Source organism: Eleginops maclovinus, chromosome 10 (assembly GCF_036324505.1).
Source record: "Eleginops maclovinus isolate JMC-PN-2008 ecotype Puerto Natales chromosome 10, JC_Emac_rtc_rv5, whole genome shotgun sequence".
Lineage (NCBI taxonomy): Eukaryota > Metazoa > Chordata > Actinopteri > Perciformes > Eleginopidae > Eleginops > Eleginops maclovinus.
In genome coordinates, this window is record NC_086358.1 from 19791721 (window position 1) to 19817835 (window position 26115).

At 40.3% G+C, this 26115-nt stretch overlaps 1 protein-coding gene across 1 annotated transcript in view; it reads left to right on the top strand.

Moving 5' to 3' along the window:
• myo15b (myosin XVB) overlaps positions 1–19111 on the top strand; it is a 61005-nt gene extending 41894 nt beyond the window's left edge. The window contains exons 43-64 of the mRNA XM_063893722.1: positions 710–800; positions 934–1192; positions 1342–1448; positions 3084–3143; positions 4863–4938; positions 5092–5210; positions 6549–6664; positions 6954–7095; positions 7215–7326; positions 7664–7958; positions 8051–8114; positions 9551–9623; positions 9695–9771; positions 9854–9930; positions 10988–11118; positions 11589–11683; positions 11776–11853; positions 11948–12044; positions 13620–13768; positions 13962–14083; positions 15151–15284; positions 15360–19111. Coding sequence (XP_063749792.1) covers positions 710–800; positions 934–1192; positions 1342–1448; positions 3084–3143; positions 4863–4938; positions 5092–5210; positions 6549–6664; positions 6954–7095; positions 7215–7326; positions 7664–7958; positions 8051–8114; positions 9551–9623; positions 9695–9771; positions 9854–9930; positions 10988–11118; positions 11589–11683; positions 11776–11853; positions 11948–12044; positions 13620–13768; positions 13962–14083; positions 15151–15284; positions 15360–15634 — 2749 coding nt within the window. The 3' untranslated portion in view covers positions 15635–19111. The remainder of the gene's footprint in view (positions 1–709; positions 801–933; positions 1193–1341; positions 1449–3083; positions 3144–4862; positions 4939–5091; positions 5211–6548; positions 6665–6953; positions 7096–7214; positions 7327–7663; positions 7959–8050; positions 8115–9550; positions 9624–9694; positions 9772–9853; positions 9931–10987; positions 11119–11588; positions 11684–11775; positions 11854–11947; positions 12045–13619; positions 13769–13961; positions 14084–15150; positions 15285–15359) is intronic.
• The last annotated feature ends 7004 nt before the right edge of the window (positions 19112–26115 follow it).

Below are 26115 nucleotides of genomic sequence, written 5' to 3' on the forward strand. Positions count from 1 at the left end.
TTTGGGCATGTGCTGCCATGTTTTTTTTTATCTTCTATGGTTCACAAAGAGCTTGTTAAGAGATAACATAGATGGTTATCAGGAGACTGCAGCTGGGGCCTATATTGTAAAATCTGGTTAAAGTTACACAGAGTAGGACACAACTTAACAAACCTCTCTTTATCTTAATTATGTAGGGCTATTATGTATGACATGGATCCATGCTTATACAGATCACGATTTTCCTCACAGTTTATGAACAGGCTGCAGCTAAAAGTAAATGGACAACAAAATATCCACCAAATATTTTGATAATGGATACCTCGCTAACGTCTTGTTAATGCACATTTTCTAACATGTCATTTTCACCCTCTGAAATATTGATATTTGCTAAAGTGAATATGTTAGTTTTTTTGACTAACAAGACATTTAAAGACTTTGGATGAAGTTACATTTTTTACCATTTCTGACATATTGAAACCAAACCATCTACCAGAATAATCAATAATTCAAATAATACTTAGATGCAGCCCTAGATCCTGGATTTATAAGTGTTTAATCTTTTGTTATCATGCTAAAATCACATATCTACTATCATTCAACCCTGTAGTTGGTTTATTCCTCAGCCCCTGACATTACCAGGACTTCTTGAGTTCCACAGAAACCAAAATTCACTACAAATAATAACTTGTGTAATGCTAGTGATTCACAGTTTCTATCCTCTCCACAGACCGCCGGCACGGAATTTTAAGAAGGTGAATGACCCCAAAGAGGAAGCTCTGGCCAAACTCAGAAGCAAAGCTCCAGTGCCACACCAGCAGGTCAGGGTGGGGGGGGGGCAGAAAGTCTGAACATGTGTCAAAGTGTCTTCTATTTATGATGTTGTGTTATATTAAGTATCCTAATCTTGATTATATGTTTGCTACATCCTGTTCTATATCTTCCTACTATCAGAGGCAGTGGGCGCCTCCACCAGTGAAGCCTAAAAAGGAGCTGCCCCCCAACAGGATCCCGTCCCCTCCCCCCATCAGGGAGGCCCGCTCCATCTCCAACAGCATGAGGCAGAAGCAGCGCTCCCTGGAGGACCTTTTCGGCTCGCAGCGCTCCAAAGACCCCCCACCTGCTCCCCCCGACTCCCCCCCACCTCCTCCACGCCCAGCGCCCAACATTCAGCACATCCCTGACCCGCCCCCCATGGCTGCACCCTCTCTCGGTGGGTGCTGCTCTCGACAGGTTCTCCAGACGTTAAAGGCCTCTTGTATGATGCATTTTAGCTGAATGCTAACTAGCATTATGCCCTGTGTTATGTGATGAGAGGGAGCGAACAGCATTCAGTGACCCCCACCTGTTTACATTCTGCAGATGGGATGCCAGATGGTGACGGCATCCGCTCACAGCTCCACCGCTTCTCTGCTGGGGTTTACTTCTCCCACTCCCACCTGCCGGGAAAACTGATCCTGCGCAAAGAAGTAAGACACACACACACACACACGCACACAACACTGTGTTGTGCAAGGTGTATTTATTTATTTATTGTGTATTTATTCACCAACTCTGCAGTGCCCTTGAGGTCTTTGCGTCATCAACCCTTTTCCCTATGTGGATGTGTGCTCAAGTTGTATGCTGATATTCCGTATTTTCTTAAGATTAAGAAAAGATTAAAATAAATCTTGAAGGTCACCTACTGTATTATCCAAATTCTATTTTTTCTTGTCTCTCATACATAAATATATGTCCCCTATGTGTTAAGAGGTTGGGAAAGTTTCAGGAACAATGTCCTGATCCATCTCTATAAAAACCTGTCTTTGTGATGTCACAATGTTTCTTTGTGTTGTGCAACCATGAGCCAATAACCAACCAAGGTCACCCCCACCCACCTTATCACCTGGATCCCCTCTTACAGCACCATTGTCTTTTAAACCAATCATCTCTCAGAGGGGCGTGGCCAACAGCAGCTCATTAGCATTTAGAGCTACAGACACAAAATCAGCAGTTTATGGGATGCTACAATGATCTGTTTGGTGTTTCAGCCAATCAGAGACAGGTTCTGTATATATCTGAGACCTGTAATATATTGCTGAAAAATATTAGAAAAGGCGTACGTTAAAGCCTGCTTCCAGGTTTATTTTCTAGAGCTGTTTCCGTATATCTGCGGTCACTGTCTGCATCAAATGTTATTATTGTCAACAAATCCCACTAATTCAGCGGGGCACAGTTCCTACTTAAGATATAAATCTTTAAAAACTGATCATTTAAAAACACAAACACACACACACACACACACACACACACACACACACACACACACACACACACACACACACACACACACACACACACACACACACACACACACACACACTGGCCACTTTAGTTGATGTATTCCACTTTGTTGCCCACAACTTTGGTGTTTTGGCTCTTACAGCTCAGTCCTACAGCTCTCTCCAGAGTCATGTCCAGCAGCAGGAATGTTTTAATAGCAGCTGTAGGACACAAACACAACACCAAACTAGAGTCAAAGAGCAAATCATGCATTCACATACTCCTCAAACGGTTCATATTCCGAAATAGTTCTTCCTACTTCCCTGTGTTCATGAGCTTCATGTTGTTACGTGGAAAAAACCATGGGCACTACAAGAAGACTTATTATATTGTAATGCTCAGACTGAGTTAATTCAGTATATATTATCTGAAGGGAATGATGACAGGAACTGGTACAGACTAAATGTAGTCGGGACACATAATCTGTGAACCTGCTCCGTAATTTCATCTGGTCTAAATCTTAAGGGTCTAATTGAAAATTGTGCCAGTATTCGCTCTGAAATCCTGCTGGCAGGCAGACAGAAAAAAAACATAACCTATGGTCGAGATAAGGAATATGTTGTTACACCTATAAAGTTGTTATCATGCCAAATTGACATTTGTTTCTTTTCCCTGCTTCTTTATTATGAGCTTTCTTTCATGTTGGTATACTGTAGTGTTAAATAAGCATTACCTGAAAACTTTTGATCCACCCATAACCCAGTTTAAATAACAACAAGGAATCACTAATGTGTTTTACTGCATTTGACCTTTGAACTTTTTGATTGTTTCTTTGTGTGCAGGTGTTTTACCCCAGAGAGATGTTCAACCGGCCCTACATCCTCAATCTGTTATGTGAACAGGTCAGTGTGTTCACATCATGTTTCACCTGATATACAGTGGGGCAAAAAAGTATTTAGTCAGCCACCAATTGTGCAAGTTCTCCCATTTAAAAAGATGAGAGAGGCCTGTAATTTTTATCATAGGTATACCTCAACTATGAGAGACAGAATGAGAAAAAAAAATCCAGGAAATCACATTGTAGGATTTTTAAAGAATTTATTTTCAAATGATTGTGGAAAATAAGTATTTGGTCAATAACAAAAGTTCATCTCAATACTTTATTATATACCCTTTGTTGGCAATGACAGAGGTCAAACGTTTTCTGTAAGTCTTCACAAGGTTTCCACACACTGTTGCTGGTATTTTGGCCCATTCCTCCATGCAGATCTCCTCTAAAGCAGTGATGTTTTGGGGCTGTCGCTGGGCAACACGGACTTTCAACTCCCTCCAAAGATTTTCTATGGGGTTGAGATCTGGAGACTGGCTAGGCCACTCCAGGACCTTGAAATGCTTCTTACGAAGCCACTCCTTCGTTGCCCTGGCGGTGTGTTTGGGATCATGGTCATGCTGAAAGACCCAGCCACGCTTCATCTTCAGTGCCCTTGCTGATGGAAGGAGGTTTTCACTCAAAATCTCACGATACATGGCCCCATTCATTCTTTCCTTTACACGGATCAGTCGTCCTGGTCCCTTTGCAGAGAAACAGCCCCAAAGCATGATGTTTCCATCCCCATGCTTCACAGTAGGCATGGTGTTCTTTGGATGCAACTCTGCATTCTTTCTCCTCCAAACACGACGACTTGAGTTTTTACCAAAAAGTTCTATTTTGGTTTCATCTGACCATATGACATTCTCCAGATCCTCTTCTGGATCATCCAAATGCCCTCTAGCAAACTTCAGACGGGCCTGGACATGTACTGGCTTAAGCAGGGGGACACGTCTGGAACTGCAGGATTAAGTCCCTGGCGGCGTAGTGTGTTACTGATGGTAGCCTCTGTTACTTTGGTCCCAGCTCTCTGCAGGTCATTCACTAGGTCCCCCCGTGTGGTTCTGGGATTTTTGCTCACCATTCTTGTGATCATTTTGACCCCACGGAGTGAGATCTTGCGTGGAGCCCCAGATGGAGGGAGATTAGCAGTGGTCTTGTATGTCTTCCATTTTCTAATAATTGCTCCCACAGTTGATTTCTTCACACCAAGCTGCTTACCTATTGCAGATTCAGTTTTCCCAGCCTGGTGCAGGTCTACAATTTTGTCTCTGGTCTCCTTTGACAACTCTTTGGTCTTGGCCATAGTGGAGTTTGGAGTATGACTGTTTGAGGATGTGGACAGGTGTCTTTTATACTGATAACGAGTTCAAAAAGGTGCCATTAATACAGGTAACGAGTGGAGGACAGAGGAGCCTCTTAAAGAACAAGTTACAGGTCTGTGAGAGCCAGAAATCTTGCTTGTTTGTAGGTGACCAAATACTTGTTTTACTGAGGAATTTACCAATTAATTCATTAAAAATCCTACAATGTGATTTCCTGGATTTTTTTTTCTCATTCTGTCTCTCATAGTTGAAGTGTACCTATGATAAAAATTACAGGCCTCTCTCATCTTTTTAAATGGGAGAACTTGCACAATTGGTGGCTGACTAAATACTTTTTTGCCCCACTGTATAAGCAATCATATTATATTCATCTACAGTGGCCCTCGGATTGTTTGATAATGTGTGCTATTATTGTTAAATTTGTTCAGATCATGAAGGACACGTACTCGGATAGCTGTGTGAGGATCAGCAGAGAGGAGAGGAGGAAGATGAAGGACCTGCTGGGTGAGAGGGACAGATCCTCGTCATGCTGCATGCTACTGCTGCTACAATGCTAACTGCTGTTATAAATTCTCACTGAATATACACTATATCATTTTTAATCTGTTTTTGCATCAGTTTGCTTATCATCATCCCATTTTTTCACATTCGTTCTAGCAAATTTCAACGTGGGAATGAGTATAAGCACCATGCAGAATGACAACATGAAGAAGAGGATCGTGATGGCTGCTCGAGACAACTGGGAGAACTACTTCACTCGCCTGTTCCCTGTGAAGGTGAGGGAAGGAGAGTAGAATGTAAAGCAGCTCAGTGTCCAATAGATTAGAGATTGCATAGATGCAAATAATAAGTGATGGAAACTAGAACAAAGAATAAATTGTGATTAAAGCAGTTAGATAATTGCAGTAGAGGAATCCAACCAATCACTGGCACAGAACCGCTTCTATCTTTATGGAGATTTGAAAGTGGCTGGTGTTAGGGAGCATTTCAGATCCTCAGTAGCTGGTTCAGCTAAAAACAGCTCATCCTGTTTGGACTGACACAAGCTTCCTTCCATTGACTGCTTCCTAAAGATGTACCGTTAAGTCCCTGTCTACATTTTTCAGAAGATCAGGAACGTATCTAATTTCATTTCTTTTAAAATATGTGGACAAGAGACAGTGTCATAATGTCAGAACAGCAGTGAATTCACAGTCCTGCAAATATTTTAAAAAGTCATTTCAGGCAGCAGCTCTGAGTCTGTCCATGCTGCTGGGTTAAGGCATTCACTCTTTTTTCTTTTTTTTTCAAATATGGACTGAGTCTATTTAAACATTTCTAACTTTAAATCTTTAAAGCTGTGGTTACCAGCAGAGTTATACCTTTCAATCTGTTATTGCTGCAAAATATAAAATGATTGCCATTATTTATGTATTTATGTAAGGGACATTTAATGGCTTTAGATTAGATCAAACTGCGCTGGTCACATTTAGCTACAGGATAATAATAATGATCAATTATATTTATATAGCGCTTTTCAGGAACTCAAAGACGCTTTACAGTATGAGGGAGGGTGGACAAACAGGGACAAGCAAAACAAAATGAAATTAAAAAATAAATAAACTCAAAAGGCAATCAAGAGGAAGATGGTTGGGGGGGGCTTATGGATAGACATTTAGTACAATAATTGTCTGGCAAGCTTGGATAAGAAACTTTTCTGTCATATATGATTTGCTTTAGAGGGAGCATGTACAGGTTTTAATAATAGAATAAATACTTTTCCACTTTGAGATCTTTGGTCATCTACAGTGAGGTTACAGATTCATCTTAATGTAACTTATTAACTTTTTTTTTACAGGTTCCAACAGATTTTGTGAGAATATAGTGTGTTACTTTTAAACAGAAGGTTCAAGTTATTTAGCAATGGACTTTTCAAAAGCTTATATAAAAAGGAAAACCGTCTGACAAGTGCTACAGTATTATTCAAGGTCACAATTGTTTAATGACCACAACATAATACAAAGTTTTTAAGAGATTACTGGTTTGTTTTATCTGAAGCATTAAGGCTATTAGCTCATGCTTGATCACTAAACTCTTGTCATTATTAACATGGATCTTCTGCGTGTGTGTTGCAGCTGGAGAGTGGAGATGCTCAGGTGTTGGCTGTTTCTCACCGAGGCATCCGTCTGCTGAAGGTGGTCAGAGCATCAGGCATCAACCCCGAACACTTCCGCCTGCTCCGCAGCTACAGGTGCACAAACAGCACAGAATCACTACATTTCCATCTCGGTTTTTTCCAATGTTTCCACCTCAGGTGGTTTCAGTTTTATCTCCAAAAGCAGGAAGGTTTTTATTTCTGCGTGATGCTAAATATTTAGCCCACCCTAGAAGCATTTAATTTAAACGTCTTCCAAAATCCAACACAGGCATTGTCTACTATTCACTCCCTAAGTTCTACTTTAACTGATTATCTGATCATGGAGTCTCTTTCAGCTCATGCTGCTTCCTCAGAGCGTTAATTCCGCTCTGCATGATTGTAGTTTTGCAGAGCTGCTGTCAGTGGAGCTCCAGGGTGCACACAGGGTGGAGGTGGAGCTGAAGAGTGAAGCGTTGGTGTTGCAGTCCTCCAGAGCTCCACAGATCACCGCCATGATCCAACTCTTCCTCCAGGAGCTCATCAGGGTACTGCTTTGCTCTAAAAGTATCATCACAATCGTTGGGCCATGTGACCCGGGCATTGTGATAGAGCTTTTAACTTTTACTCCACATATCACCCTGACATGTTTATTCTTTCTCTCCAGGACTCCGGCCATGTGGTTGCCTTGAAGAGTTATGTGACGGATGACAAGAGTTTGGTTAGCTTCAGCCGAGGTGATGTCATCAAACTGCTGCCGATGGAAGGACTCCAGACAGGTGAGGTCATGATGTGGGGGCCAGACAGATGTTTGATGGAGCTATTTTGCATGCTTGATTTCAGAATGAGTCGCTGTGCACAGGAGCCAAAGGTGCAAAACATTACTCAAGGAGATACATGCCAAAAAGGAAGTGACTCAAAATGCAAACAAAGAAATACAAAAACACTACAAAGAGACAAAAAACACCTACAGGGAGATGCAAAATGACTCCAAAGCCACACAACATAACAAACAGGAGGCTAAACTATGAAGTGTTTATATATTGCTCTTTTCTAGGAGAGCTGTTGGGGCGTTAGAAATCTTCTTATCAATTAACATATTGGGCGTTCCACCAGGATGGCGTTTCGGCACCTTGGGAGGGCGCTCTGGGCTGTTCCCAGAGGACCTGACCCAGCCATCCGCGGCTCCGGATTACCACTGTTGGAACCTCGACCGCAGAGATACCAAGAGGAAGAGCACGAGGGGCGCTGCACCTGTCACTCGGTCCAACGGCCTGCCTCAAGGTCCATCCAGCAGGGAGGGTTCGGTTCTGCGGTCGGACCGGAGATCAGTCCAGAGCTCCCAGCAGGGCTTGCTCCTGGAGCTGGAGATCTTCTCAGGCATGCCTGAGTTTGCTATGAAGTACTTCAGGTACAACAGAAGAATATTAACTATTGTTGATTATATTCTGATGGTTTGGTCTTCATGGCTAATTTTATGCTGCTATCCTCTTTTTATTTCAGAGTGGGGACTACAGGCCTGCCAGCAACTGGAAGGAATTTTTTAGAGGTGGTTAAACATACAACGGTAAGAGTGAGCCCTCTAACATCAGAGGACCTGGTTTACACTTGTTCATACTCCCAGTATTACACATGGACATATCTGTATCCAGGTGTTCAAAACCAGCAGGCAGACTTTCAGCTGCTCAGACTACAGCAGCAACTACCCCTGCTGTTGACTGACAGCAATAACTGTTTTTATAATGTTGATCACATTTTCTTGAATCCACATTAACTGATTTTGGACACTTGGGGCTGTGAAAAAGGTGTACAGAGAGCATATTACATGGATATTGATATACAGCAAACAGGTTTCAATATTCCAATATTTCAATATGTACTTATATATATATATCTTTTCGCTCTGATACGTGTAACACTTTTTAGCAAATGTTAGGTTCTCTAGCTGATGAATGCTTCTGTGTTTCTGACAGCCTGCTGTTTGAATCTGGCCAGTAGTGTATTGTGATCTTTAGGCTGTGATAGATGCCTGCTATGGATGAAAATGATGCAGAAAGTTCTAAGAATTAGCCAGAACAGTAATGTTTTAATACATTGTAGGGATGGGTACCATAACCCGGGTCTTATAAAGGATGTGGTATCAATAAGTTCTGATGTTATCGGTTTTGTTATCGATACTGGAGAAATAAAAAAATCTATATAAAATATAATTACGTTTGCTCTCTATACTCTCTAAGCGTAGTTTTTCACTTAAAAAATAACAAAAAGAACCGATTAAAATACCAGTAAAGTACCGGATCGATAAGTAGAAGGTATACCACAAGGATTGATATTAGTCCTCCTTTAAAAATCCTTCTTTTTATAGATTTTTTATCTACTTAGATGCTTCCTTAGAACTTGATTCTGATTCTACTGTACATATTTTTTATACAAATATTTAATTGTTGTATTCAAAAAGATTTTGTCTGACCAGGTCCTCTAATATACAGTCAGCCTTACTTTGCAGAACACTTCCTGCTTCTGATTTATTCCAGACCTTTTTATTAAAACCCCAAAATGACAGCATTGAGCTTTTTGTGTTATGTCACTAATTCAAACTCTTCTTGGAGAAAGTTTTATTTTGTATTTTAACTTCATTGTAAAGCTCACATAAAGGTAGACATGTAATTAGGAATTTAGTATAATAGCTGAATGTCACGTTGAACATTAAATAAAAGATAAAAGAACCATTTCACCGGATCGAATGTTCTTGTTTCGTAAACATTCAAGGTTCAAGGCTTTATTTGTCATATGCACAGCAGATACAGCGTATATGTTGGCAATGAAAATCTTATGTCGCGTGCTCCTCCAACAACTCAACATACATGGTGCAAATAACATAAATAAAATAGTGCAAAAAGAAAAGATGTAATTCATTTGCAGCTATCTCTGAGATTTTAATGTCCCTGAGACTTCCCAAAAATAATTCAACTCAAATAACTGCATTTGCTTTTATTCATCCAGGTTCCCATCCAGGAGTCCCTCATCCTCTACAATGATCCTGAGCTCAATGAGTTATCGGTCCAGTGCTTCCTGAGTGAGTACACATACCGTCCAAACATTCATACACACTGAGACCACTGTCCTCACTCTCTTCATGTGCTCCAGCCCTGATGCAGTTCATGGGGGAAATGCCGATGAAGAAGGATAACACGCAGGCAGGCTGTGTGAGCCACATCATATTGGTGAGGGCATTCTCCCCTTGCTGAGTTTATCTGTCTCTGAGCTCCATAACCTGATGATGTCTAAAGAAGAGTTTGTATTCAGTTAGGGAAGGAGAAGGAGATGCTGAGAGACGAAATCTACTGCCAGGTCATCAAGCAAACCACCAACAACCCCGCCAAGTGAGTGTCCTTTGGTAACATCTTTCTGTGGATGAACAAGTTACAAAAGGACAGATTAAACCCTGGACCTGAAGCAGCCAAGGCGCTTCTACAGAGCTTTTTCTGGACATCTTTATGCTAATTGTTCTGGTTTTGGAGCCTGCATATACGTACTGTTTTCAGTAGATGTAAGTTAAAGGCAGCATATTTAGTTTTTAGTGACTGAAGTGACTAGTTCTATGATATATTTTTGTGTTGTGTCCATACTTGTAATTGTCCAACATGGAGAAATGTGTAATTTCAATGAAGGTAATGTTTCCTCTGGTTTCCTGTGACGACATCGTATTCGTTGTCTACCAGAAGCTGTCATGTATTGACTTTATATCAAGTTTTAAGACGCATTTTTACCACTCACTCTTGAGATCTTGGTGCTTTTTAACCCTATATTTTCACCTGATAAAGGATTTTAGTGATAGGACGTCTGGAACTGAAGTCATCAGAGAAACGAGATGGGCTGAACTATTTGTAGTTTAACTGAACTCCATCTTTTAGAGTTATGCTTGTATGTTGGGTTACTTCTGTCCTGTATTCCCCCTCTCAGTCAAACGCACCACTTTAGGGCCCCTCCCAAAAAAAATCCAGTTTCCTGTGATGATTCACTGTTTCTGGATCTTCTGCATCTTACTCTTAGCGTTCTGCAATATCAATGCCAAGATTTCCCACCTACTGTATACAGTCCTCGAAGAAATTAAGAGACCACTTCATCATTATCAGTTTCTCTTGTTGTATTATTTATAGATATGTCTTTGAGTCAAAGGATTTATTTATTTTTATTGTATCCTATAAACTGCTGACAACATTTCTCTGTGTTGGAATTCAACAGACACTGGAATGGCTGCCATACATGTAGAGATAAAGATTTAAGAAATATTTGGAGTGGTCTCAATTTTTTCTGGATTGAGTGTGTTGGATATTCTTCACAGATTCGACCTTCTTTGACCTGCTTGAGAGAAATCGTCATTTTTACAGTTAAGTTGATTTAAATGAAAAACATGTGCCCTGTTGTCTGTCTCTGCAGATCTTTCTGTACACTGGGCTGGCGGCTGCTCAACCTGATGACCGGCTTCTTCCCCTGCTCCGATACTCTGCAGCCGTTTGTGACATGGCACCTGCAAGAAATCTCCGAGGACTACCAGCACCCATACCAAGGTAGAAGAAGCACAGAACAATGCATACGCAATATCACCAAGTGCTAATCTTATAAAGTTATTGCAATATTAAAAGAAATGGGAGATATAAGCAGCTGTTTCAAAATCAAAATGCTTTATATACCACGGGGAAATTAAGTTTTGTGTAAGCTGCTCCATTTAGAATGAAATAAAAAGTATACAAACATGGAGTTAGATTAAGAAGATAAAAAAATGTAATTCAATTAGTAAAGATATTTATATAAACATGAGAAGTTAGAGTAAAAAATGTCGATAAAATAAAATGAAACTGAATAAATATATTAAAATAAACACAAGCGGTCTCATAAAGATGCAATAAAAAGATTAAAATAAATAAAATAAAGATTTGAATTAAACAGAATAAGCCAATGCAAAATGTTATTTAAGTACAATGTGCACATAATACTACAATATATAACATATATATTACAATTTATATTCTGCCCTCAGAGCTGGCGTGTGTGTGTATGGAGAACCTGCAGCGCTCTCTCACTTTTGGGGGTCGCCGTAACATCCCGTCACATGTGGAGATGGACGCCATTCTGGCAAGTGACCTACACACTCCAGCAAAACTTCTAATACACTCTTACATGCCATCATGATCGAGTCATTTACATTTCGGCTGTCTTTTCTTCAGGCTGGGAAAACCTCTCGCCGGTTTCCCATCCAGCTTCCAGGAGAAGTGGAATTCACCATCAAGATCCGCAGCTTCAGTGTAAAGTTATATACACCTACTCATGCTTGAACCAAATCAGAGTCCTTATTTATTTATTAATATCTCCACGCTGGTGTTTTGTATCTTCCTGTAGCTGGCAGGAGAAGCAGTGGCAGAGTTCTGTAAAGAGATGGGAATCTTGAATCTGAGCGAAACCAAAGAGTACTCCATCCTTGCCAACCAACGCCCAGGTAAAACACTCTGCGGTTTCAGAAATGACAAAAAAGTGATGGCAGACATGAAACACATACATACACATTTAAAGATATATAAAACCATTTCTCCCCAGAAAACAGTACACCCTTACTCTTAATAAAAACATCGATCTCCCTCACCCCCATCTGCACGGCCCAAAGCCTTCAAACACACCCCCAGGCCCAGGCAGCCTGAACCAGAGGTGTGTTGATAGCAATCAGCTGTGAAATGTGTTGTGAAGTACTCAGATCTGGTTCTTGAGTTAAAGTAGAAGTACTCAGATCTTGTACTTGAGTAAAAGTAGAAGTACTCAGATTTTGTAATTGAGTAAAAGTAGAAGTACTCAGATCTTAAGTACTCAGATTTTGTAATTGAGTAAAAGTAGAAGTACTCAGATCTTGTACTTGAGTAAAAGTAGAAGTACTCAGATCTTGTACTTGAGTAAAGTAGAAGTACCAGTGTGTAGGAATACTCTGTCACAGTAAAAGTATTCTAAATGTTCCTCCAGTGAAAGTAGAAAGTACTCTCATCTAAATGTACTTAAAGTAGCGACAGTAAAAGTAGTCATTGTTTGATTGGTCCATTTCAGAATAATATCTCTGATATGTTTTATAATTATTGATCATTAAAGTGTTCTCAGAGCTGGTAAAGGTGCAGCTAGTTTGAATGGCTTTGTAGACTGCAGGGTAGCTGCTGGATTTACTCCAGGTGAACTACAGTCTGATTTAAGGGCTGATTATATTTACCATCATTAATCCAGATCTGTAACTAAAGGGATTAAATGCATGTAGTGGAGTAAAAGTACACGATTTACCTCTGAATTGTAGTAGAAGTAAAAAGAAACTTGAGCAAGTACTTTGATTGAGTATTTGCTCAAGTATCTCAAAATTGTACTTAAGTACAGTACTTGAATAAATGTAGTGACTTCCCACCTTTGGATAAAGCCAAACTGTCACTTTAAAGATATGGAACATTATTCATTGAGCAAACCTCTAATAAAGATGTAAGATAATGCCAGCATATTTCATATTCAGCATTAAAATGTCAAAAAAAAGTGACTAGTTCCATGTTATATTTAGTTTTGTGTTGTGTACATACTACACAGAAAAGTTTGTAATTTTAAAGTATGTTTCCTGTGATGACATCTTATTCGTTGTGTACGAGAAGCTGTCATGTATTTACTGTATATTCAGTTTTAAGACCTTTTTTCCATGCACTCTTTACATCTTGGTGCTTTTTAACCCTATATTTTTTCTGATGAAGGATTTTAGTGATAGGACATCTGGAACTGAAGTCATCAGAGAACGGAACTAACACTAGCATCAGCGTGCAGGGATAACTCTGATTTATAATGTGTAAACGTATTAACTATTGATGTGAAAAACCTCTTAAACCATGAACACTGAGGAAATCCTAACCAGCACCAGAACTCCCATGATCCTACGCGCTTCATGTCACTAAACTCCGTCCGTCCTTTCATTATTATTTTGATTGAGAGACCTCTTAAAGCAGAAAATGGCATATGTGTGTAAAAGAAGTAAAAGTTACAGTTTCTGCTCGTCATCTGTCAGATGGGATGGTTCGTCCCCTCCATGCTGAAGAGTATCTGTTCGACTTCCTGCTGGATAACAGCTCCATCTTCCTGTCCCTGAGAAGAGTGATGTGGAGGAGCCCTCTGACCTTCAGCAGTGACCTCTATGTGGGGTTCCACTATCAGCAGGTGAGAACAGACAGGAGCAGCAAAACACTGGTTCAGATTCCACCTCATGTCATTTTAATGTGTGTGTGTGTGTGTGTGTGTGTGTGTGTGTGTGTGTGTGTGTGTGTGTGTGTGTGTGTGTGTGTGTGTGTGTGTGTGTGTGTGTGTGTGTGTGTGTGTGTGTGTGTGTGTGTGTGTGTGTGTGTGTGTGTAGCTCCTGGCTGACTACCTGAGTGGGCGCCTCCTGCTGGCCCCTGCTGACTCCTCCGTTAAGCAGATCGCTCAGCTGTCCGCTTTGCAGCATCTGGCTCAGGGTCGGCAGGGTCCGCCCTCACTGTGAGTCCCACACTGACAGTCACACCCTTTTCATCAGTATAGGTATTCATCACTTTGGGAGTAATGTCATTTTCAACCATTCTCCAGACAATTACGATCCAACAGAACAGACGTTATGCCAAATCATGTAGAAAATATCTCTCTACTGTCAACTGAGCTCTATATGACTAATTGGACGGTCACCCTGAACCCTGAACACAGTTTTTCTGCGATATAGCTTTTTTAAAACTACTCCCAAATGTCAGACTATTGTTCAGTAAATTTGTATCATGTTATAATAGAACATCTTGAGTTAATCAGCAGTATAAATTCACTTCCCAGATTGTTTTCTCCTCTTGCTCTAACTGTACATCATGTTCTAAAGCTTTGTAGCCTACTGTACCAATACATAACTAAATAACTGTAAATTGGGTAAAATTACAATGAATGTTGTGCTGTATTCTAAAGATTTACCCAAAAATAAATGTATAATTTAAAGGTTATTATGGGTAGATGTAGACAGGACACTATCTTGGATGTCCATCATGTGGATTTTACTGCACAATTAATGTTGCATTTGTGTATAGGGACTTTGAAGTCAGGATGGCACACTTTTTACATTTAATTGTGTGTTTGTGTATGTAGTCTACAGTACACAATCAAAACCAAGTGGAAAGACAATGCTAAGCTGTAACCGATGGCTCTTATCTAAAGACATATCAATGAGATAAATAATACACTATACACCTAATTCTATTTCATTTCTGTACCTAAAGTTTTTCAACTTTTTGGAAGTCCAGTTTTTAACTTTTCCAATCCCTTTTTGACACTGGGCTACAGGGCAAAAGGTGTGAATTAATGCCTAAAGTTAATTCACATCAAGTACAAAGTGGTCCATATGTAATGCCAGTGTCTCCCAGTGTTAACTGACATCATCCTGATCCTCTGCTCAGTAATAATACTTTCTTCTGGTGACAGGTATATTTCTGGTATCTATGTTGTTTTCCCTTAACACACTACTTGTCCACACTCTTAAAGTCATATAAACATTTTTACACTGACAGTTTCTGATTGTTTTTCTCTTCAAGATCGGAGATGAAGGAGTACCTGCCCTCACTGGACGGCCTGAGCATCAAAGCTGCTGAGATGCAGACCTTCTGTGAGGGCCAGATCGCTGCCATGCACTCCCTCAGCCCTCAAGAAGCCAAGATAAAATTTATTGGTGGGTAGAATCTTCCCTCCCCTCCTCTCTCCTCTCTTCTCCTCTCCTCTCATAATAATTGTGTATGTCTTCCAGAGACTCTGAGCGCCATGCCTCTGTTTGGCTCCAACACCTTCTTGGCCCAGAAGGTGAGCCAGCGTGGCTGTCCCTCCCCCTGCATGGTCAACGTCAGTCCGGAGGGGGTGATGTTCCTTCACCCCAAAACAAAGGTACCTTCAGCACACAACCAGTTGATACAACTTAAACTGATTACATCGACATTTTTACATCAACACTACTATTTTTGTAAGATAAAGAAACATTACTTAAGTTATTTTAACACAGTACAAATAAAAGTCAAGTATAGCTAACCTTAATATTTGTATTACCTTTATATAAAAACATGTAGCTGTATAAACCCCACTATGAATTAAAAATGTTGAGTGAGTAGTACTTAAAACTGTATGTGGAGTACTTCAATCATTTTTTTAAACTGATGGCGTAAATATTATTAAGTAACTGTAACTCAAAATCCATAAATAAATATTTTGAGTAAAATAAAAATACAGACATTTCAAATACAAGTGACCATTTATTAAGTAAGGTAAACAACAAAAAAATATATATATATATCGTTTGGCAAATTTTTAAACTTTTAAATATTCAATACCTTAAAAACAGGCCTTGAGAGTCCAGAGAGGAACAAACACAAAGTTACCTGGAACAGTTCTGCTCATCAATTTACCACATGGAGCATAAAGACCATACATATAGAAATATCAACAAACGTATGGGATATTTTTTTCATACTATTTTACAAATCTACTAACTCCTTCAAGTAACTAATTCAAACTTCTATTTGAATAATAAAAAATTCAAAATACATTGTTATGATATAAGCAGACATACAGTACAGTGCTACACGGTATGAATTGCTCTTCAAGTTCAACTGTATTCATAGAGTGAGATTACTTTCCTGCCAAAACTTCATTTTCAACACTCTTGGCCTTAACTTTCGATCGTCCAGGCCCATCAACACTTTCTGTGTGAAGTCGAAGGTGTTGACCAAGTCTTTTGGGTAACTTAGATTCAGGGTATAGATCAGAGCAAAAAGCAGAACAAATACCTCAGCGAATCTGGGGAGTTTGATAACTCTGTTCCCCTCAAGCACCACAGCGATCCTCTCTGGGCAGCAGAGCGTGGTGTTAGTTGACTTGGCACTGATCAAGAGAAGTCACACAGCCATGCCATCAGTGTCTCCTTCATCAGACTGCGCCACCTGGTGATAAGAACAGAGAAATGTTACCCCTTACCCTAAATGGCCTGAGCTATCTCCCAAATATGTTTGCTGAAAAAGACATCAGTGACATATCACATGAAATAACTTATGGTTCTCTGCATAATGTGGGTTTTAGGAAACGCCATTGCACAACCTAATTTAACAGCAGCAGAAACTACAGCCTCATAAATCCGTTTATTGTAACACCCCTCTAAAACAAAACAAAGAGCATTATAACAGTCACACAGTAACTGTGTTACTGTTAGTTAGCTGTAAATGATAAACTGCCAGCTGAATATATATTTACAGTTAATCTCCCCCTACTACACTAAAATAAATATGGGGAACACTAAAGATTATTTTGTTATGTATTTTATTAAATCATCCATTTTTTACTCTGAAACCTAATATTATAAACTCTGAAACCTAATACTGTAAAAATGTAATCATTTTCTTCATGCGCTAGAGCTACTAGAACAATTTAACAAGATTAGCTGTGTTGTGTGATCATCGTACCATCAATTCTTAACAGTTAACCCATTTAAGCTGGGTAAGCGTTGCCGCATTTCTACCATTACATTTTTTAACCATTTTTTTGTATTAATTATCGGCCTCTTAGCCCAATGAAATGCATCAGAATATACACGTGGCATTGTTTGGATTTTTTTTCAGCAATCATGGCAGACTTAGTCTACTGTGGAGGGAATTCTGAAGTTAGTGAAGGAACTTAAAAAAGAACTTCAGGTTTTAGGGGGTTCTTCTAAAATCGCCCATAGGTTTTACAGACATTTTTCCAGGCGTTTTAGGCCTAAATGGGTTAATATGCTGACTTACATGCCACAGCTTCAGAAAGCTGGAGTCGTCCTCATGCAGATAGGCAGGGAGCGCCCGGAGGATAGCAGCGCGTCTGGCATGGACGTCACCTTGTTCCTTGGGTGTGAGAACATATATTTGCTTTACTTTTGATGCTGACAACACACAACAACTTATATCACAAGAAAGGGCTCTTCCGTGACAGCAAAGATGAGTATTTTGACAAAGAGAATCCACTCTAGGATTATCAAACACCAAGAGGCGTAACCGACTCACCTGGATGTCATAAGAGCTGAACCACTGATCCAGAACTTCCGCTACTTTCCCTTTGCGTGCAACTTTCTTTCCGAACAAGCTCTGAAGGCGGGGGGCATGTCGATCCAACTCAGCATAGAAGTGCTTCTTCAGATTGATGTTTGTAATCCTCTGAAACTCGGCACAAATCTGCAAAAATAAAAAAGGGCTATTTAAGTCACAGTACAATGCTTATGTGCACTGAAGACAGCAGCGATAAACAGAAACGTAACATGCTCAATCTGAGAAAACCTGTCCAAGTTATCAATGAAAGCCACGCAAAGAATTAAATACGTGTAACAGGTAAAAGATGTTCATCTGTGACTCTGTTTTCAAGGCAGGCCAGCGTTCCAGGACCTTACCAACAGGTAGGGCGTCATTGATGACGTCATTGCGCAATTTGGAGTGTCAATCGCTCAAGGCTTGTACTATTTTCACCAAATGGGAAATAAGGCAAGAAATTCACCTCTGCTCTCTCTGGTATTTTGATGTTACTGTGGGGAGATTGTTTGTCTGGATTGTTTCTACTCCTCTTCCCAGAATTCACAGCTACCTCATGAAATCCTGCCTTACTTAACTTTGTGCGGAAGTCCCCCTCTTGAACTTCAGACTGTTTTTCCAGCCGCACCATCCTGTCTGAGACCTTGGCTCTTTTAGACAAGGATGTTTAGTGACCAGTGCTTCTTCTACCATTGAAACTTCCTTGTCATTGGGGTATGCCTTGAAGTTATGTATTTTGGTTGCAAGGTACTCAAGGATGTTGTGCTTTTGACCCGAAAAACAGGCTATATACAACATGTAGCACTTATATTACTCCACAAACTATAAATGGAAGACTACTTCTAAACTCTCAGGACTATGAGTGAAATAACTTCTAAAAATGAACTTGATTTGCTTACCTAAAAAATGTTTTAAGTAACCCTTTATTAACTGTATGAACGTCAGGTTACCATAATAAGACCTGGGATACTGGGGCTTTGCTGTGACATGGTATTTTCCACACTGATTACAAGCCTACATTTAAAGTGATCTTGCTTTACCAAATGCAGAAAGCATAGTACAAAGCTACTGCATGAAATGAACGTTAAACCTCTATGCCTCTAAATTACTAAATAAAACATGCCCAGAAATGCATGACAGAAAAAGGCTGCCGTTATAAGTCGATATTTAACACAGAACGTTTGCAACACAAGCTTTCTACTGAAATGTAATTTAGAACCATATAAACACACTGTCTTTCACGTATCAATCATCTTTGGAATAGTAGTAGGATCATGCAGAGTAAGGTTGCCTGTCCCTTAATAGAGGAGATACGGTTGTGGCGCGTGCATGTGCAAAGTGAGTGAGGTGTTTCTGGAAGTGAACAGGAGTAGCAGCAGTGATACGTCTGTCTATGAAGTGACAACCAAGTCCCAAATAAATACAACGGCCTCCTTAGGAAAAGCTTGCTTGTCTGCCTGAATCAAAAGTGGATTATTGACCCCGAAGCCTTTGCTCCCAAGTCCCCCGGTTTGGGGGGGAGCTGAGGACAATGCAATACTTTTCACTCGGGCAAAATAATAAATTTTTGCTATCAAGAGCTCAAATAAAACAGCCCAATGACACCCCGTGCGAATTGAATCAGAAATAAATAACACCCAAATTCAAACGGAAAGTCGTCCCAAAATAAGCTTTAAATTTTAATAGGGCCCCAATTTACTTAAAATTTTAAGGGGAAAACATGTGCAGCTATGACTACACTTTCCCCGTTTCGGCTTTAACTTCCAAATAAATGGGTTTGTTCACATGCATAAAACACAGGGGTGTTTCAAAAAACTGGGTACAGCGTTGGAGGCGGGGTATGTTTCCCTATGAAAGCTTTCATGGCGGGGGCCCTCTTTTGTGCCTCAAAAAGAAAAACGTCAAAATTTTCCCCCTCATGCCTGGCTGTCAAAGGAAAAATAACCCGCAGTGGGGCCCATAAAGCTTTCGCATTGGAGTTTTCCTGATCTCTTGATCAGATGAAGTACCTCTTGTTCCACTCGAAAATGTCTTCTACGTCCTCACCTTCCTGGGGTTTTGGGCAGTAAAATGCATTTTTTATCCGTGACTGCAGGGGAACATGGGGAGGGCAAAGGGAAAGCCAAGTGTGCAACAAAAACGCAATGTATTTTCGGGAAAACGAACGCGCGGACGTTAGGCACACAGACTCGGTGATACTGTAAAAAAATATGATATATCACCAAAAAAACTTAGGTTTTGATACTGTTTTTTTATTTAAAAATTTTTATTTAAAAAAAAAAGCGGTGATTTAATTTTTTTAAGTTTTTTTAGAAACCTTTTTTTATCTTACAAAACCAACAACCAAAAAATCTAAATTTTTTTTGGGAAAAAAAATTTTTTTGTTATTTTTAAAAAATTTAAAGGGGTTTTGGGGGAAAAAGGAAAAATTTTTTTTTTTAAATTTGTAGAAGGGGGAAAATAATTTTTAATTTTGTTTTTATTGCCCTATTTTTTTAAATTTTTTTTATTGTTTTTAAAAAAAACCCTTTTTTAAACCCCCCTTTAAAATAGGAAAAAAAAATTTTTGGGAATTTGGGTTTTGGGAAAATTTTAATTTAAAAAAATTTTGGAAAAGTGGAAGGGAAAAAAAATGATGACATGGCCCAAAAATTTTTTTTTTTAATTGGGAATTTTGGGCTTGAAAGGGGTTTTTTTGAGGAGGGGGCGATTTTGGGAAAGGGGGGAGTTGAAAAAAAAGGGAAAGGATTTTATTTTGGAATTTGGGGGAAAAAGTAAATTTTAAAAGGGGGGAAATTGTTGGGGGTATTTTGGTTGTGGAAAATTTTTTTGTGTTTTTTTTGGGAAGGAAAAAAAAAAATTTTTTTTAAGAGGGAAAAAAAAAGTGGGTTTTTGTAATTTAAATTTTTTTTGGGGGAAAAATTGTTTGTTAGTAAATGAAAAGTGGGGGAAATTGGGGGGTTTTTTTTAAAAAAATTTTTTTTTTTTGTAAGAAAAAAAAAAAGTTTTTAAATTTTTTTTGGAAAAAAAATTTTTTTTAAAATTTTTATTTTTTTGGAATGTAATTTTTTGAAAATGAAAAGGGGGTTAAAAAAGGAAAATAAAAAAGGGAAAGGAAAAAATGAAAATTTTAAAAAAAAATTTTGGAAAAAAGGTTAGTAGAGTTTTTTTTGGGGGAAAAATTTGTTTTGGGAAAAAAAAATTTTGGTTTTTTTTAAAAAAAAATTTTGTTTTTAATAAAAAAGGGGAAAAAAAAAATAAATTAAAAATGGTTAAAATTATTAAAAAATTTTTTTAAATTTTTTTTCAAAAAATATTTTTCATTTTTTTAATTAACTATTTTAAAAATTTTTTTTTAAATTTTAAAAATTTTGTTTTTTATTTTTTTTAAAAAGGGTGGGGGGAAAATTTTGTGGGTTGGAAAATTTTTTGTTGTTTTTTAGGGGATTTGGGAAAATTTAGTAATAAATTGGGTAAATAGAATTTAAGGAGTAAAACCCCCCAAAAAAATTTCCACTAAAAAAAAAAAAACAACAAAAAAAAAAAAACAAAAAAAACCCCCCCCCAAAAAAAAAAAAACCCAACAAAAAAAAAACCCCCCCCCCCAAAATTTGGGTTTTTTTAAAACTGGTTTGAATTTTGTGATTTCCCTTTTTTTTTTTTTTTTAAAAAAAATTTTTTTTTCTTTTTGTTTTTTTAAAAGGGGTAAAAAAAAAATGAAAAAACCCATAAAACCCAATCATTTTTGTAAAAAATTAAAAAAAGTGGGTGGATCAAAAAACCCAGGGAAAAGGAAACAAACCCCCCCAAATGATTTATTTTTTGGGAAAAAACCAAAAACAAAAATTAATTTTTTACATTTTAAAGGGAATATTTAAGGTTTAAAAAAAACTTTTAAGAAAAGATATTTGTTGTTAATTAACCCCGAATTTTTTATAAAAAAAACATAGGTTAAAATTAGGTCGGGGGAATGACCCCAGAATCAAAAACCCTATAAAGGGGAAAAATTCTTTTTTAAATTTGAAAAAAATTTTTTCAAAAAATAAAGAATAAACCCCATATTAAACCCCTTTATCCAATTAATCTTTTTCCCCCTTCCCCATTTTTTTTTCCCTTTTTTTTTTAATGATCCCCCAAAAAGCCAACTCCGGGGGTTTTTAAAAGAGATTTTAGGCAGAAAAAATTAAAAGTTTGTTAACCCGTCCAAAGGGATTTAAAAATAAAAAAGTTTAAAAATTTCCCCATTTTCGGGGGGGGAATCAAAATCCCCCTTTTTTTAAACCTTTCCCCTCCGACCAAATTTACCTTTTGGGGCCCCCCCAATTTCCCCATTGGATAAAATGGGATTTTAACATTACTTTTTGGAATATTGAAAAAAATAATCTCTGTGGCAAACATAATAGAAGAATAATCTCCTCATATTAACCACTTTGGAATCCAAGGTTTGTAAGTGACGTTTAGCAGTCTCATTTAGTCAGTTGTTTTCCTTTATTGTCTTCAAGACACATAGAAGCTTCAGACATACACAAGTGGGGTATTTACTGATGTATTTTATGTTGCAGAAAACACATTAAATCTCTACAGCTTGTGTTAACCACAGATCTGATTTCAGGCATATAACCTAAAACACGTTCTAAAAAGTCACTGACTTTGTGACGAGGGAACTGGAAGTCAAATGCTAACTCATTATCCAGTTTTATAACACCAGTGATTGACAGCCTCACTGACCAAATTACACTTATGGTCATAACATAAATAGGCCTTCAGGTTAATGGAAACATCTGTATGATTTTCTATAAAGCTTACATAAAGAGCACAGTCTTTTACATGCAAAACACACACTGCAGTCAAAGGAGTTACAATCATTGTAATAGGATGGAGGTCTCAGATTATGTGAAGTTATCCATCCATCCATCCATCCATCCATCCATCCATCCATCCATCCATCCATCCATCTTCTCCCGCCTATCCGTCAAGGTCGCGGAGGTAACAGCTCCAGCAGAGAGCCCCAAACTTCTCTTTCCCTGGCCACATCAACCAGCTCTGACTGGGGGATTCCAAGACGCTCCCAGGCCAGCGAAGAGATATAATCCCTCCACCTGGTCCTAGGTCTAGCCCTCGGTCTCGCGAAGGAGCAGCAGTTCTATCTCTCCATGGACTCTCACAACAATACCTCACAGATCTCCTCCGCCCCTACACTCAGTCACGTTCCCTGCGGTCCTCTGACAAGGACCTGCTGGCCACTCCCCGCACCAGATTGCGTACTTTTGGGGACAAGGCCTTCTCTGCCAATGCTCCCACACTCTGGAACAGTCTACCACTCCACGTCCGCTGTGCCCAATCCCTGCCCATGTTCAAAAAGCACCTCAAAACAAGTCCTTTGATCCCTAACCCCCCACTCCCCTTTTCCCCTCCCTATTTGTAAAGCGACCTTGGGTACCATGAAAGGCGCTATATAAGTTTAAGTTATTATTATTATTATTATTATTATTATTAGTCTGAGTCCCTCCCGGATGACTGAACTTCTCACCTTATCCCTAAGGGAGATGCCAGACACCCTGCGGAGAAATCCCATTTCGGCCGCTTGTATCCGCGATCTCGTTCTTTCGGTCATGACCCATCCTTCATGATCATAGGTGAGGGTAGGAACGAACATGGCCCGGTAGACAGAGAGCTTTGCCTTCTGGCTCAGCTCTCTTTTCGTCACAACGGTGCGGTAAAGCGACTGCAGTACCGCTCCCGCTGCTCCGATTCTCCGGCCCATCTCACGCTCCATTGTTCCCTCACTCGAGAACAAGACCCCGAGATACTTGAACTCTTTCATTTGGGGTAAGGCCTCATTCCCTACCTGGAGTGGACAGTCCATCGGTTTTCTGCTAAGAACCATGGCCTCAGATTGGGAGGTGCTGATCCTCATCCCAGCCGCTTCACACTCTGCCCAGAACCGATCCAGCGTGTGCTGAAGGTCACAGACCGATGAAGCCATTAGGACCACATCATCTGCAAAAAGCAGTGGTGCTAACCTTAGCCCACCGAACTGCAGACCCCCTCCCCCACGACTACGCCTCGAAATCCTGTCCATGAAAATCACAAACAGGATTGGTGACAAGCGCAGCCCTGGCGGAGGCCAACCCTCACCGGAAATCGGTCCGACGTGCTGCCGAGGACCCGGACACAGCTCTCGCTTTGAGAGTACAGAGATTGGATTGCCCTGTGTAGAGACCCCCTCACCCCATACTTCCGCAGCACCTCCCACAGTATCTCCCTGGGAACCTGGTCATACGCCTTCTCCAAATCCACAAAGCACATGTAGGCCTGATGAGCATACTCCCAGGCCCCCTCCAGGATCCTTGTGAGAGTGAAAAGCTGGTCCGTCGTTCCATGACCAGAACGAAGTCCGCATTGTTCCTCCTCAATCTGAGGTTTGACAATCGGCCGGACCCTCCTTTCCAGCATCTTAGAGTAAACTTTCCCGGGGAGGCTGAGTAATGTGATGCCTCTGTAATTGGTACACACCCTCTGATCCCCCTTTTTAAAAAGAGGAACCACCACCCCGGTCCGCCACTCCTTCGGTACTGTTTCCGACTTCCACGCAATGTTGATGAGACGTGACAACCATGACAGTCCCTCAACACCCAGAGCCTTCAGCATTTCTGGGCGGATCTCATCCACCCCCGGGGCTTTGCCACTGTGGAGCTGTTTGATTACCTCAGTGACTTCCCCCCATGAGATTGGAGTTGAACCCCCTTCATACTCCAGCTCCGCCTCTAACATAGAGGGCGGAGTTGTCGGGTTCAGGAGTTCCTCAAAGTGCTCCTTCCACCGCCCTAACACCCTATCAGTTGAGGTCAACAGCGCCCCATCCTTACTGTACACAGCTTGGATGGTTCCCTGCTTCCCCCTCCTGAGGTGTCGGACGGTTTTCCAGAACAACTTTGGTGCCGACCGAAAGTCCTTCTCCATGGCTTCTCCGAACTTCTCCCACACCCGCTGCTTTGCCTCGGCCACGGCTGAGGCTGCTGCCCTTTGAGCCTGTCGATACCTTGCAACTGCGTCAGGAGTACCCAGGGATAACAAACCCCGGAAGGCCTCCTTCTTCAATCGAACGGCTTCCCTGACCACCGGTGTCCACCAGGAGGTTCGAGGGTTACCGCCCCTTGAGGCACCTAAGACCTTGAGACCACAGCTCCCCGCCCAGCTTCAGCAATGGAGGCTTTGAACACCGCCCACTCTGGTTCAATGTCCCCAGCCTCCACAGGGATGCCTGAAAAGCTCCGCCGGAGGTGTGAGTTGAAGGCCTCCTGGACTTGGGATTCCTCCTGGACTTGGGATTCCTCCAGACGTTCCCAGTTCACCCGCACTACACGTTTGGGCTTACCAGATCTGTAACCCTGCCACTCGATCAAACTCACCACCAGATGGTGATCAGTTGACAACTCCGCCCTGGTAAGCCCAAACGTATAGTGCCCCTACTCTTCACCCGAGTGTCCAAAACATGCGGCCTCAGGTCCGATGATACGATAACAAAATCGATCATGGACCTTCTGCCTAGGGTGCTCTGGTACCACGTACACTTATGAGCATCCTTATGTTCGAACATGGTGTTTGTTATCGCCAATCCATGACTAGCACAGAAGTCCAGTAACAAACCACCACTCCGGTTCAGATCGGGGGGACCGTTCCTCCCATAGACTGTATATATAGATGGACAGAGTGGCTCCATTCAGCTGTGTTCTATAGAATTGAAGCAACCGAGGCGACGCCATCTTTGAAAATTTGGAGCCAGTTCGAAGTACGCTTGCGCAGTAGAATCTGAAGCATGCGCAGTGAAGAGGAGGTCGCGATCAGACCCGCCCACTCATCGAGTGAAACACGCCCCTTATCGAGTGAAACACGCCCCCTTCTCCGTCCGTTCCCCACCACACACACAGGCCGAGTCCGACTCTCTGGGGCTAAACTGGCTGAAACTACAGTGCCCAGTTCGGTCTGGGTATTTGGATTTTCTCCGGTAAGTGTAACGTATGTAAAACAAACCTCTTGTCTGTGTTTGTGAAATACACCTCAGACAGCTTATATTTTTTGATTGTAGACACCAGTTTACCAGCTAATAACTTAATTGACATTACCGTTAACGTTAGATAGCATAGAAGCTAACCTTCATAGTAGCGATAGCTAGTTGGTGAAGTTAAGATTGACGTTAGCACCCACTTCATTTGACTAGGCTATGCCTTTAATAAACTAGCAGAATGCCGAGGTACTCGGTAGCATAACGTTAGCGAAGTTAAACCGCCTTCATAGCGAAAACAGCTGTCATAACGTTAACATTAAATCTCATTAAATGTTACCAAGAACTGTTAATGTTAAAGTTTGAAATCCTTCACGTACACGGCTTCGTCTAAGAACTATCACACCATCGTTACATAAAATAAACTGACAATATACTGACAATGATTAGACTAGTTCTAT